The sequence below is a fragment of the Ochotona princeps genome, chromosome 12, assembly GCF_030435755.1.
Source record: "Ochotona princeps isolate mOchPri1 chromosome 12, mOchPri1.hap1, whole genome shotgun sequence".
In the NCBI taxonomy this organism is placed as follows: domain Eukaryota; kingdom Metazoa; phylum Chordata; class Mammalia; order Lagomorpha; family Ochotonidae; genus Ochotona; species Ochotona princeps.
Window position 1 is genome coordinate 42272367 of NC_080843.1, and position 13702 is coordinate 42286068.

At 38.2% G+C, this 13702-nt stretch overlaps 1 protein-coding gene across 4 annotated transcripts in view; it reads left to right on the forward strand.

Annotated features, from left to right (window-relative positions):
• NAA16 (N-alpha-acetyltransferase 16, NatA auxiliary subunit) overlaps positions 1-13702 on the forward strand; it is a 56919-nt gene that overhangs the window by 14299 nt on the left and 28918 nt on the right. For 3 of the 4 annotated variants that reach the window (XR_009246388.1, XM_058670688.1, XM_004577452.3), the window contains 4 exons: positions 1327-1480; positions 4662-4781; positions 7828-7923; positions 11409-11515. Coding sequence is in view for 3 of the 4 variants with exons in the window: in XM_058670688.1 (XP_058526671.1) it covers positions 1327-1480; positions 4662-4781; positions 7828-7923; positions 11409-11515 (477 nt within the window). In the remaining variant the exon portion in view is untranslated. The remainder of the gene's footprint in view (positions 1-1326; positions 1481-4661; positions 4782-7827; positions 7924-11408; positions 11516-13702) is intronic. The other variant, XM_004577453.2, reaches the window with a different exon arrangement.

The window sequence follows — 13702 nt, forward strand, 5'->3', positions numbered from 1 at the left end:
GTTTACTCCCTAGATGGCTAGTATGTGCCAGTTGGCAGCCAGGAGCCCAGAGTTGCTCTGTGTCTTCCATGTGAGTGCAGGAGCTTAAGTAATTGGAACGTCTCCTGCTTTCATAGGCAGATAAGCAGGGAACTGAATTGGAAATGGAGCATCTGGGTCTTGAACTGGCATCTGTGTGGCGTGTCAGTGTTTCAGGAGGTGGTTTAACCCTCTGTGCTGCAATGCTGGCCTGTCAGAGGTAGAGGTTGATGCATGATTTTTCTTGGGTAGTACCGAGTCTGTTAATTATAATCCTTTGAGAATCTGTTTCACTTTCTTCATTGTCTGCAAGCTAATCTTGGAGTACAGGCTGGTATTTTCAAGGCTATTTGAGACTGGAGTGCATGCATATGACTAGGACAGTTTAAAATGCGTCAGAGTTCACTTTGCTTACATTTTATTAGTTGATTAAGATTCTTTAGATTCCTGTAAGCCTTTAATTGATTTCCTGAGTAGTGAAGAGGTAAATTCTGGTGGATTTTGCAAATTATATTTTATTTTTTGTGAAGGTATATTTGTTGCTTGAAAGGCATGTGTTACAGAGAGAAGGAGAGAGCGTTCTTTTATCTTTTATCTACGAATGACTACAGTGGCTGGAGCACAGCTGATCCATTGTTGGGAGGCAGGAACTTCCTTTGGACCTTCCCCATGGGTGCAGGGTTCCAGAGACCTAGACTAGACCATCCTCTGCTGTCCTCCCAGGCCACAAGCAGGGAACTGGATCAGAGGTGGAACAGCTGGAACACAAACTGGTACCCATGTGGGATGCTCCTGCGTGGTTGGTAGGCTTAGCCACCAGACTCGTCTCCTGCATTAGGAATTGGGACTTGAACTCAGGGACTCCAGTAGATGAGATTTAGGTATCTTACCTGCTAGAACAAACATCTGTCGCATTTAGATATTGAATATTTCTTGGCATATTTTATAGTTCAGTTTTGTGAATGAAATTACAACTTTTGGGTGTTCATTATTATATAGAAATGATTGATTTTTGTGTGTTTAAAATTTCAGTTTTTTGAGGGGTGGATTCCTTAAAACATCAGTCATATTTGTGCTTTGGTATCAGAGTTGCTGGCCTCTTCATTTGGTTGTATAAGTTTCACAGAAGTTTTACCCTTTTTGTTTTAAAGGGCATATTCATTTGTGCTGTCATGTTTCTGTTTATAACTGGTTGTGGGTTCGTTTCTTGAATCTGAGTGAATGATTCCTGAGGATGAAATTTCTCTGAAGATTTGTACCTGCTTTATGCAATTATGCAAATAAGCTAATTTTGTCCTCCCCCCCCAGATTCCTCCTAACAAAATAGATTATGAATATAGTGAACTTATTTTATACCAGAACCAAGTGATGAGAGAGGCGGATCTATTTCAGCAGTCTTTGGAACATATAGAAACATATGAGAAACAAGTATGTGATAAGCTGCTTGTGGAAGAAATTAAAGGTACATTGAATTTTTTTTAGTGGTCTCAAAAAACTCTTTTTACACTTAAATAATGCTTACATTATTAAATTAAATCATTCAGTGCTGTGTATCAGGCAGTTTAAGTACTTTTAAACACCACTAAAATTAATTAAAGCTTTATAACAACCCGATGATGTAGTTGTTAAATATATTTTACAGATGGGAAATCTGAGGAGCAAAAATTCAGTGACTTGGTCAGAATTGCACAGCTTAGTAAACTGGGTAGTTTTAGATTTGAGTCCTGATATGTTTTCTCTCTTTCAGAGCTGTATTTATTTAAGAGCTACGAACAGAGAGGGAGATAGAGATCTTCTGCCCACTAGTTCACTCCCCAAATGATCTCAGTAGCATTGGTGGACTAGGATGAAATTTGGAGCCAGGAACTTCATCCAGGTCTTCCACATGAGTGACAGTGACAAGTGCTTGGGCTATCTTCTGCTTTCTGAGGTGTTTTAGCAAGGAGTTGGATAGACAGTGGAACAGCTTGGGCTTGAACTGGAGCTCATAAGGGGTGGGGCACCACAGGTTATGGCTTTACCCATAATGCTGCTAACCTCTTGATTCTGTTCTCTCAAGCAGTGTGTTATACTGCCTTTTCATCAAATAAATGAGGGCAGCTCTCAAACTTAATGGAAAATGAATTTTAGGAAAAATCTGTGTGTGAATTTTGCAGTTTTTTGCACCAAAAGAAATTAATTCCATTTCTGTAAGGTTGGTTGGTTGAAGATTGGTTTTATTTATTTATAAGAACAACAGAAAAGGAAAGAGAGGACAGGGGAGGGAGAGCTGAGGGAGGCTTCCATCTACTGGTCATTCCCCAAATGACTGCAGCAGCCATTGCTGGGCCAGGCCAAGGCCAGGACGCTGGAACTCCATCCAGGTAGTTAATGTGTGTGGCAGGGGCCCAGTTACTTTAGCCTTCTTCTGTTTCCCCAGAAACTTTAGTGGGGAGCTGGGTCAGGAGTAGAGTAGCCGGGATTCAGAGCAGTGCTCGAATATGGAATGATGGCATTGTAGGAGGCAGCACAACCACAGTGTCCCCTCTGAACTTTTAACAGTTTCCAGAATCATACATGTACGTGTCTACATGTGATCAGTACAGAGAACAGTAAGTGATGACACTGAGATCATTATGAGAGCAGGAGGCACTTTCACTATGGGCTTGTGAAGGAAGGAATCCCTATACAATGTTAACCAACAAAACTTTACAAATCAGTTTTATATTTCCTAAATAGCACTAAATAATAGTTTAGAACTGAAGTTTCATAGAATTGAGGGACTTATAAAATTAATGAAAACACTGACATTTTACTCGGCTGTGTTTCATAATTGCTTAAATTGCTTTAAACTTTTTGTTTCATTTGATTTTTTTAGCGCTTTAAAGTGAATACTATTTACTATTCCCATTTTATAGTTTAGGAAATGGAGGATTAGAGAGGTTAAGGACTTGCTAATGTTCCCAGCCTTTGACATGGGAGAGTTATTTTTTAAACATTATCAACATATTTTGGTTTCACAGCTCCCTGCCTCTGTGGGTTTTTTTTTTTTTTTTCTGTTTTAAGATTTATGAAAGTCAGAATGAGAAGGAGAGACAGAGAATCTTTCATCCATTGGCTTAGAGTGAAGTCAGGAGCTGGATCTGAGTCCCCTTTGTGGGTGCCAGGACCCAAACAGTTGGGCCATCTGCTGCTGCTTTCCTAAGTGCACTGACAGGGAACTGGGTTAGAAGTGGAGCAGTTGGGACTCTAAGCTGTATTCTGTGGGGTACTGACACTGCAGGTGGAGGCTTGCACCTATCTTTTTTTAGAATAGACTTTCAGAACATGTTTAATTTACAGTAAAAATTGAGCAGTAATTACAGAGAGTTCACCTAGCTTCTCCCATTCTCATGTTCTTTGGGATTTTACAAATATAAAAAGTAAGTCTGTCATTATGGGATAATATAGATACTCTGTTTTACTTTGTGTAGCTAGAATCATGGGAGCTTTTTTGCATTTTTATTTTCACTTAATGATAGCATTTAAGATAGCCCATATCTTCATGAGCTTTTACTTTTAGCTGTAGGCTGTTCTTAAGTCTTGTTAATGTAAAATATCTGTCAGAGTTAGCTTTTCAGTTAATGTTGATGACACCACTATTTTTCAAATTGTTGATGCAGTCCAAATAAATGCTTGGGGTTTCTTTCTTCACTACCACAGTTGATGAGAACAAGGAAAATTGAAGGTTATGTTTTGATTTTTGTATACTATCACTATTTCATGATTCAGTCTTGATATTTTTTCCAAATTGCTACTTGTCTGTCTTTGTCTTGTGCCATTAATAGAAAAAAAAATTAGTAAGAAGTTGTATGATTTAAAACTTTTTAAAAAGATTTACTTGAAAGTAGTATATAAATAGTAATAATAGTGTATAAAATGACTAATATACTGAAACATGATAAATGCTGAAGATGGTAGGAAGAGATTTCAAAGGGCTATTAGTTTAAAATGGATTCTTTGGGGGATGGAAGTTAAAATATGTTCTCTTTGGAGAATCTGTTTTGTTTTGGGTTAGCTGTGCTTCCAGTTAGGGGAAAGATTCCTCCTTGTCTGTACTCATTTTCAATTAGTGTGAGTTATTAGTAGAAAGGATTTGGAGTTACAGGAGTCTCAGACTATGTCTTGTGCCTTCTTCCTATAAAATGTTTAGTTATAGAATATTAATACTTTTCAGGTTTAATGACCTGAAAAGGAAGTTATAATTTGAGTGGAGAATTTACTGATTAGTAAAGGTATTTTCAAGTTTTGCCATAGAAAGGTGGGTATATTTCAGTAGAATTTTTGGCCACTTAATTTTGCTCTATGGGTATGTGAGAGTGCTTTACTTACCACAAGAAGTGTAAAAAATGTAATGCAGAGTTTGTTTTAATTACAAATTAATTTCTTACATATATATTTGGAAGGAGTAGAAAAGTAACTGTTAGTGTTATTTGTTAAATGGAGGCTCATTTCCAGAGGCAAACTGCGCATTGTTTGGTGGGATATGAATTGCAACATGCACCATGGGGAATACTGAATCTTGTCTTCATGACCTCTGTTCACTGATAATGCTTAGTGAAGTCTGTGGAATCAAGGAATTTAGTGTTTAAATTAAGTGAATATGACTTTAAACTTAATTTTAGGCGAAATACTGTTGAAATTGGGAAGATTAAGTGAAGCCAGTGAAGTATTCAAAAAGTTGATTGATCGGAATGCAGAAAATTGGTGTTACTATGAAGGCTTGGAAAAAGCTCTCCAACTTAGTACGTAATGAATTTTTCCTCACTTAAAGTTTGAGTATGATAAAATGCAAAGTTGCAATGCTTGAGAACAGATAACTTTAGCATTCATATTTGTTTTTCCATTTAGTAAAGTTAGAGGTTGAACCGTGAAAGTGATTTTAGGTATTTATAGTTAGGTGGTAAAATCATGGAGATAATTTTAGCTTCATTGCTCCATCAGACTCAAATCATTTTGGCCAGAGAGATGGGGATTCTGTTTCTCCAAAATGTTACAGTTGCTTAAACTTTTTAAATCATTAGAGACCTGTTAACTTCAAGCTCTAAATGTAAGAATAGGGGCAGAAAAACCTGCTGAGGGCAGGTAGTATATATAGCATTGGCATGAAAATTATTCTGATAATTTCAAATGAGGACAGTATCTGTAGAAAAGTGTTACTCATCTTCATTTGAAATCACATAGCTTTGACCTCTCAGAAATCTAGAGCTGTTCGGTTTTCCCTAATATTTTCAGAATGTTGGTAGGATCAGTTCCTAAAATGTTCACTCATGGGTAAATAACAGGTATGAATTAATTATGCAAATGACTTAAAGCTGATGAACAGAATTTCTAAATGTGTAAAGTATGATGAATAGGTATTCATTTTCTAGTTATGTTGTATTATGAATTGTGAGGAAAGTGTGCTAAATTCTAGTTTGTTATAAATTAACTTACAAATTATTGTAAGTTCTTGTTCTTTTACCTGTTTTTAGAAAAAGACCAAAATATTTATTAGATTGGTAGTCTAGAGGAAAATGAGTGAAAGTCATATGCCTAAAGATTAAAGTGGGAGAGAAGTGATTTTTTTCTTTAAATTATCAGTTATTGACATTGCTAATAGTGAAGGTGAAATGCTTGTAACATTCTGTCAGGGTCCGTGTCTGTGAAATGTGTTCATTTGAAACTAATGAAATTACTTTCATCTTTTTAGGTTCCTATAAGGACATTTTCTCCCCCATGGTAAGTTCTGGAGCTCCAATTTGTGACTTCACATAGGACATTGTAATGTTGTTTTCTCGTCTTGTTAATTTAACTATATTTATAAGCCCTGTTATATAACTAGGGTAGTGGACCTTTTTTTTTTTTTAACTTAAATTTTGCCTTTCTCTAAGATTAGCGTAAGCTGGAGAACTATCTTATAATATATGCAATCATGTAAGTTTTTATAAAAGGATACTTGATATTTCGTAGTCTTCAAATCAAATAGAGAATGAGAACTGCTTTTTATTTTCCCAGTTTTTCATATATAATCACATTGGAGCGCCAGAACATATTATTGGGGGAAGGAATGAGTCCACATATATGATCATACTTTACCTTTTAAAATAAGATCTTTAAAATAATGACCAGACAGAGGTGGTTCTCATGTTGCTGTATTCTGAGCTACACTCTGTTAAGTCTTTATAATGTGAAAATGTGTTTGATTTCTTTGTCTTGAAAATTTTGTATTTTGTTTGTTCTGTATAAGGCATATGAGCTATTTGTAAATTATATGTATGTACTATTTTAGAATAACGAGCACCCAGATTTTACTGTGCAAATTGTTGCAGAGAAACTATAAATTAGGTCCTTCTTGATTACTTTTATTTTTGAATTTTTTAAAGTAAGAATGATAGGGAGACAGATAGATGTCCATCTGCTAGTTTACTCCTCAAATGACCACCATGGCCAGAGCTGAGCTAGTTCAAAGCCAGGAGCCAAGAGCTTCTTGCAGATTTCTCATATAGGTGCAGGGACCTACAGACTTGAGCCATGCTCTATGCTTTCCCGGGCCACAAGCAGGGGTTGGGTTGGAAGTGGAGCAGCTAAGATATGGACCAGCACCCATATGGGCTGCCAATGCCACAGTGGAGGATTATTATAAGCCACCACACTAGACCCTGTTGAACTCTAAAAGTGATATTGAACCTTTGACTAAAATGTCATTTAGAAATTATCTCAAAAATTAAAAAAAAAAATTTTAAAGACTTTCTTATTTTTATTGGAAAGGCAGATATACAGAGAGAAAAATCTTCTGTCCAATGGTTTATTCCCCAAGCGGTTGCAACAGCTGAAGCTAAGCCAGTCCGAAGCCAGGAGCCCAGAGTGTCTTCCAGGTCTCCCACACTGGTGCAGGGTCCCAAGGCTTTGTGCCATCCTCACCTGCTTTCCCAGGCGACAAGCAGGGGAGCTGGGAGCAGAGTCGCTGGGATTAGAACAGATACCCATATGGGATCCTGGTGTGTTCAAGGCGAGGACTTTAGCCACTAGACTATTGCACCGGGCCCTTAAATTGTTTTTAAAACGTTGATTCTTAGATGGGAAGGTATTGCTTTTCTGTTGAAAGTGTATTTTATGTTGAGGAAAATGATTGGGCTGATAGGATTCTTTTTTTTTTTTAAGATTTTATTTTTATTACAAAGTCAGACATACAAGAGAGGAGGAGAGATAGAGAGGAAATGGAGCTGCCAGGATTAGAACCGGCAACCATATGGGATCCCGGTGCATTCAAGGCGAGGACCTTAGCCACTAGGCCACGCCGCCGGACCCTGATAGGATTCTTTATTGGAGTTTTATCCAAGATTTTAAATGTCAAAGCTATTATAGAAATGTAGTTCATCTTTTAAACTGTAAAACATTTGTAGTCATGATTATGAATTGTCTGATTAGATGTTGAATACATTGGGGCAGGGAGGAGCAGATATAGACTTCTTAAAGTGTACACAAAGGTATGGTGGGTATGAAGAGGATTTTCTTTTTCAAGGATTGTGAACTGAGAAGTTCAGCGTATCTTGAGTCTGTGGGTTGATGTGTATAATCTGAATTTGGTATTAAGTTTGTGATGAAAGAAGCGTTGGATTTCTCTATTTTGGGTTTAAAATGATGATACAGTAATGATAGTATTTTACCACCACAGAAGTATAAGTGTCATGCAGAAATTGAAAACAGCTTTAATATCAGTGCAGTTTTTATTTATAACAATTTAAAGATTTATCATTTTATTCTAAGTAAATTTTGTTGCCGTGACTCATACAAATTTACTGATAATAGGCACTATAGAAGAGAGGATTCAGATTTATGAAGAAATTAGTAAACAGCATCCCAGAGCAATTTCACCTCGAAGATTACCTTTGAATCTTGTCCCAGGTAATGCTAAGGTATATTTTGTGACACTAGTAATTAGTTGAAATTACCAAATTCTGTTTATATTTTCAAAACTTGTTCCTAATGTAGAGTTTACATCTATGCTATTTTTGTGGGTAGGAGTGTGATTAGTTGAATGTTACACTTGAAGTTTGATATCAGAAGTTAACCTGTATAAAACTTTCTTCTTAATTGACTAAAGGAAATACATGGATAGTAATTTCCCTAGACTTGATAAATTTATATATTTAGTATTACAATCTAAATGGTGGAAGTTTCAGTTTATGTCATCTTTACAAAGTATGAATTCAAGTAAAAAATTGTGAGGTCTTTGTGCTCACCACAGTATTTAAGAGAGCTTCGCCATTCCTTTTGAAGGCCTTCTGCTCAGGGTTGACCACTTTTGTATTTTTACTTTTGACCACATACTTGCTTCTACTTATGGAGTTCCAAACACTTCACATTTTTAAAACAAATTGTTTTTTTATTTTATTTTATTTTAAAGGCTTATTTATTTTTATTACAAAGCCAGATATACAGAGAGGAGGAGAGACAGAGAGGAAGATCTTCCATCCGATGATTCGCTCCCCAAGTGAGCACAACGGCTGGTTCTGTGTCGATCCGAAGCCGGGAACCAGGAACCTCTTCTGGGTTTCCCACACACATGCTGGGTCCCAAAGGTTTGGGCCATCCTCGACTGCTTTCCCAGGCCACAAGCAGGGAGCTGGATGGGAAGTGGAGCTGCCGGGATTAGAACCGGTGCCCATATGGGATCCCGGGGCTTTCAAGGCGAGGACTTTAGCCTCTAGGCCACGGTGCCGGGCCCCATTAAATACACTTTTAAACCCAGCTTCTCTTTCTGCACCTTCTGGGACTCCCATAACTCTTATATTTGGCTTTTTAATAGTATCCTTCAACTTTTAAATACTGTTTTTGGTGTGATCCAGCTCTGCTTCCAGCTTTTTGTTTGTTTTCCCCTGGTGACAGGAAATATTTTCTAATTTTGAGATTCTTTCATCTACCTCCTTCATTCTGTTATTGAGACTCTCTACTGTACTTTTAATTTGCTCCACTGTATTATTCATTCTTGATATGTCAGCTTTCATTTGATTCATGTCCAGTGTGACATATTCCTTAAATTCCTTGAATGCCTGCTTTATGTGCTTCTCATTGTTAAGAAGTTTTATAACAAGTGTTTTGAATTCTGTATCCCACATTTTCTTGATGTCTTCCTCAGTGAACTCTGAGGTTGGCACAGGGTTTTATTCCTTTGCAGGGGAGTCTTCAGTAATATTCATTGTGCCTCTGTTTCTTTATTTTGCTTCTGGTCATTGTACTTCTGGTTAGATTCTTCTCCTTGGGGCAAGTTTCTAAGCTCTGTCAAACACAGGTCTACAGTTCGATTTTACTTATTGCAGTTGACACATGGCTCTTTGTTTGCAGTCAGTTGTGCCACTGCTTTCAGCGAGTTCCAGGTCTGGGTTCTTATGTTAGATTTCTACCATGGACTCCATAGCCCCAGCTCCTGGGTCACCACTCTCCACCTCCTGTGATACCGTGCTCAGGTTCTGAGGCTGCACCATTGTCTGTACAACTTTTCTCCCACTTCCAGTTGGAGCAGTTCCCAGGATTAGGGAAACACCAGGTGTCCTATATAGCTAGGTTGTTGTTGGTGTTTATCTTGCTAGATCTTGTTAGGTCTGAGGGCCACACAGACCTATTTTGACCAGTACAGTGCCATAGTCAGCATTATTTTGCTGTGGGGCCAGTGCAATGCACTGAGCTCAGTGAGTTCACTCCCAGCTCAGGGCATGTACAGCTCACTATTGTTCCCGGCAGTCTTAAATTCTTTGCCACACTGTAAGAAATGGCGCCTGATGTGTTCTTGATCTGCTGGCCGTCAGGTCTGAGGTCTACCTGAACTTGTCTTGGGTGGAACCTGTGGATGCCATGTTGTTGCAGTTCTCATAGTCAGAAATAAGTTCACTCGCAACTCCGTGCATGTGCAGTACTGTTCATAGCCCTTGCCTCCCTACATAAATTGGTGCCTAATTAGGCTCTGGGTGGGGGGGCAAACTGGGCAATGAAATCCACCTTGTTCCCGCACTGCCCATCTGAGACCTGCCACCCTGTCTCTGTTCCTAGTCAAATCAAACAGACCAGCAGGACTGGCAGTTTTTCGTCTGAGTTCACCTCCTGAGCTCCTGGTGAACTTCCCTTCCCACCTTGTTGCTGGTGGAGTTCTGGCTGCCAGTGGAGTTCAGTTCGTGGTGGTTTGCTGAATGCTGCTGGGGCATTGGTCACTGCAACACCACACCGTTGTGTCTGCTGCTTTCTTGTGTCTGTCAGTCTCCAGGTGCCGCCCTGCTATTGTTCTGTCCTCTTCTGTTTTCTGGAATATGCCCTCTCTGCTTCACATTGGCTAATATTCCTCCTTCTGTTTAAACGTGTCCTTATCCAATTCCACCATCTTGATTCTATAAGTGAATTCTTTAACTGTCGTTTGTCCTGTTCTGCCAAATTCACTTTCTTTAAGTCAGCAGTTATCATCAGTTATTGATTTATTCCATCAAAAAGCACATTGTGTACAGGCAGAAGTGTATGTGAGAGGTTTGTGGGGAGGTTTTCTTTTTTTCTGCTCTCTCAAGTCCCTTTTTTAAAACAAAGTGATGACATGGACTGTTCTACATCTGTATTTTCTTTTTAACTCCTGTCTTTGAAGAAATCTTCCATTAGCATATAAACAGTCTTCTGCTCTACCTGCAGTCTCAGAAACAGCTTACTGGGAGGAGAGGTTTTCAGTATTGTGGCGGAATGAGTGTTGAGTATACGGTATTTTTTTCCCTTAAAATGTGTTTATTTGAAAGGCAGAGTTACGGAGAGTCGGTGTGATTTTTCCTTAGGTGGTTTACTTCCAATATGTTGCAAATTGAATTTTTTAACTCTAATGCTTCAAGGGCTGATATAATGTCTAACACATGTATTTATTAACTGTTTTTATAGAATATTGAGTTTTCTGAGGGCAGATTTTTTTTCTAAAAAATTGTTTTAATTGCAGCTCTGTCAGCCATACCCAAAATGGTTTCTGATATGTAGAAGGGACTTGATACCTAATTGTGGAATAGATGAAGAAATGAATATTGAAATAAAGCACGAGATTATACCAGGAGCCATAGCGGTGTATCAGTACTGCTTGAATACAGTGGTGGTGTAGAACAGTCCTCTCTGGAGGACTTAATGAGTAGTCCGTGTTTTGAACCTTAGACAGTAGTATTTACCTGTTGATGTTATTTTTCAGTTTAGATCTAGAGGAAAATAAAGTTATCAACTGAGGTATTTGGTGTTAGCTTCTTGGGCGTATCCAGAAATAATGCTGACTTTGGATTTAAAATTTGCGTAAGGGAATAATTGTTTCTGAGGGAATTTATACAGTTATTTTAATAAGTAGTTACATCAGTGAAATATACTGAGTACATGTTTGTTTCTAGGTGAGAAATGCAGAGACCTAATGGATAAGTTCCTGAGGGTTAACTTCAGTAAAGGCTGCCCACCCTTGTTTACTACTTTGAAATCTTTATATTACAATACAGAAAAGGTAAAATTTAATTTATTATTTGCTCTAGATTTTATGAATTTAATATCTGTAGAAAGGCTTCAATATAAATAGTATGCTATGATGTAATTAGTTTATTTTAGTAAGATTGTTCACTGTTAAAATTTGTTTTGAATAAATATACTGGAAATATGCATGTGTTATAAGTAATGTCAAAATAAAAGCCTGTGAAATTTAAAGTAAAGTACCGTAAAGGCGGTTTATTTTTAATACTTGTTAGAATTTTGGATTTTTCATCTTACTGCGTTTTATATTTCACTACATGATTATTTGTCTATTTTGTGGTATAGTTATGAATTTTTCTCCTTTTCTTCTAAAGATTTCTTTAATTTTATTGGAAAGGCAGATAGAGAGGAAGAGAGACAGAGAGGAAGATCTTTCGTCTGATGACTCACTTCCCAGGCGGCTGCAATGGCCAGAGCTGAGCCAATCTAAAGCCAGGAGCCAGGTGCCAGGAAGCTGGATGGGAAGTGGAGCAGCCGCAATTAGAACTGGCATCTGTATTAGATCCTGGTATGTGCAAGGCTACTGCGCCACGCCCAGATTTTTCTACTTGTTATGCCTATTTTTAAACTTAGAGCATGGGTAATTGAGCTTGTGCATAGTAAAATGTCATTTGATTTATTAGCTTTAATAGATTACAAATTTTAAAATTATTAAAAATTTTTAAGTTAAATTTTTAATTTATTTGATGATAATTACAGGGTTGATCAGGATGGCAAGGATTGAGGATCAGGAAAAACTGGGTGTAATCATTGTTTCATAATTCTCCATTTCTTGTTTCTGGTGGAATGGTGGAGATAAAATAGGAAGCCACACCCAGTCTCCCAAATTTCCCAGTACCCAGGGATGTGAAACCACCACCCGATGTGAACCCAGGGTCCTGCTGAATTGCATGTTGTGAGAGTTCTGCATAAGTGGTTTGGATAGTTCTGAAATGCTATTGATTTCGCCGATCCAGGCAAAGCTCTCCCAATGTCCATTGGCTGCCATAGTTTAGAGTGTCTATTCACCCAGATTTTTGCTGTCAACGTTTGCTGGGGTAGTTGTCCAGTTTGCTCTGTTCTGTTTCTGTGATGGTGTGTTTTCCATGTGCATAGGATCTGCATCCACAACTACACCTTTTTCACTTGCAGACAGGACCAAGGACCAAGGGTTAGGCTACTCGAGCCCCACCGGATTCTCCACCTCCTGGGCTCACAAACCCTACACCCACCTCACAGATGGGCCCCATGACCTGGGCAAGGTGACCCGAGTTCTGAACACAATAAATTTTAATAAAAATACCTGTAGCCAGTTTTTGAAGAAAATGCTTTTTTTTTTTTTTTTTTACTTTGAAATTGGTTAGAGAGAGAGAAGACAAAAAAGAGAACTTGTGTTCGCTGGTTCATTCCCCAAATGGTTGTAGGTGGAGCTGGGCTGGTCCGAAGCTGGGAGCAAGAAATTTCTAACAGATCTCCAGTTGGGTGCAGGGACCCAAGGTCTTAGGCCATCCTCCGCTGTTTTCTCAGGCCACTAGCAGGGAGCTGAATTGGGAGTGGAGCAGCCAGGACTTGAACCACAACCCATATTGGGTGGTGGTACTACAGGCGGAACACCAGCCCATTGTACCACTGATTCTATCAATTTTTTTTATTTAAAAATAGAGGTTTAAATCTTGGTCTTAAAAGCAGATTACCAAGTATTAATACTTACACTTTTATTCTAGAGTATTAAGATTTAAAATCTTATCTTTAGTCAATGTTTGTGAAAGTTACTACTTAGGTATCTACTTAGGTAGATAAGTATTTAGTGAAAACTCTATCACTAAGCTTTATTTAGCTTTCACCTTTATTGTATATGTTAAATAGCAGTAGTTGTGAATAATAGAATGCAGAGAGCTAGTTCAGTAATAAATATAACTGAATTACATTTTCCTCCCTGAGGCAGCGGATTTCTTAAGCTACCTGGTTAATATAAAGCATGATTATACATTTAAAAAAAAAAATCTTAGTTCCTGGGCCCGGCGCAGAGGCTTAGTGGCTAAAGTCCTTGCCTTGTATGCACCAGGATCCCATATAGATGCCAGTTCTGATTGCGGCTGCTCCACTTCCCATCCAGCTCCCTGCTTGTGGCCTGGGAAAACAGTTGAGGATAGCCCAAAGCCTTGGGACCCAGCATGTGTGTGGG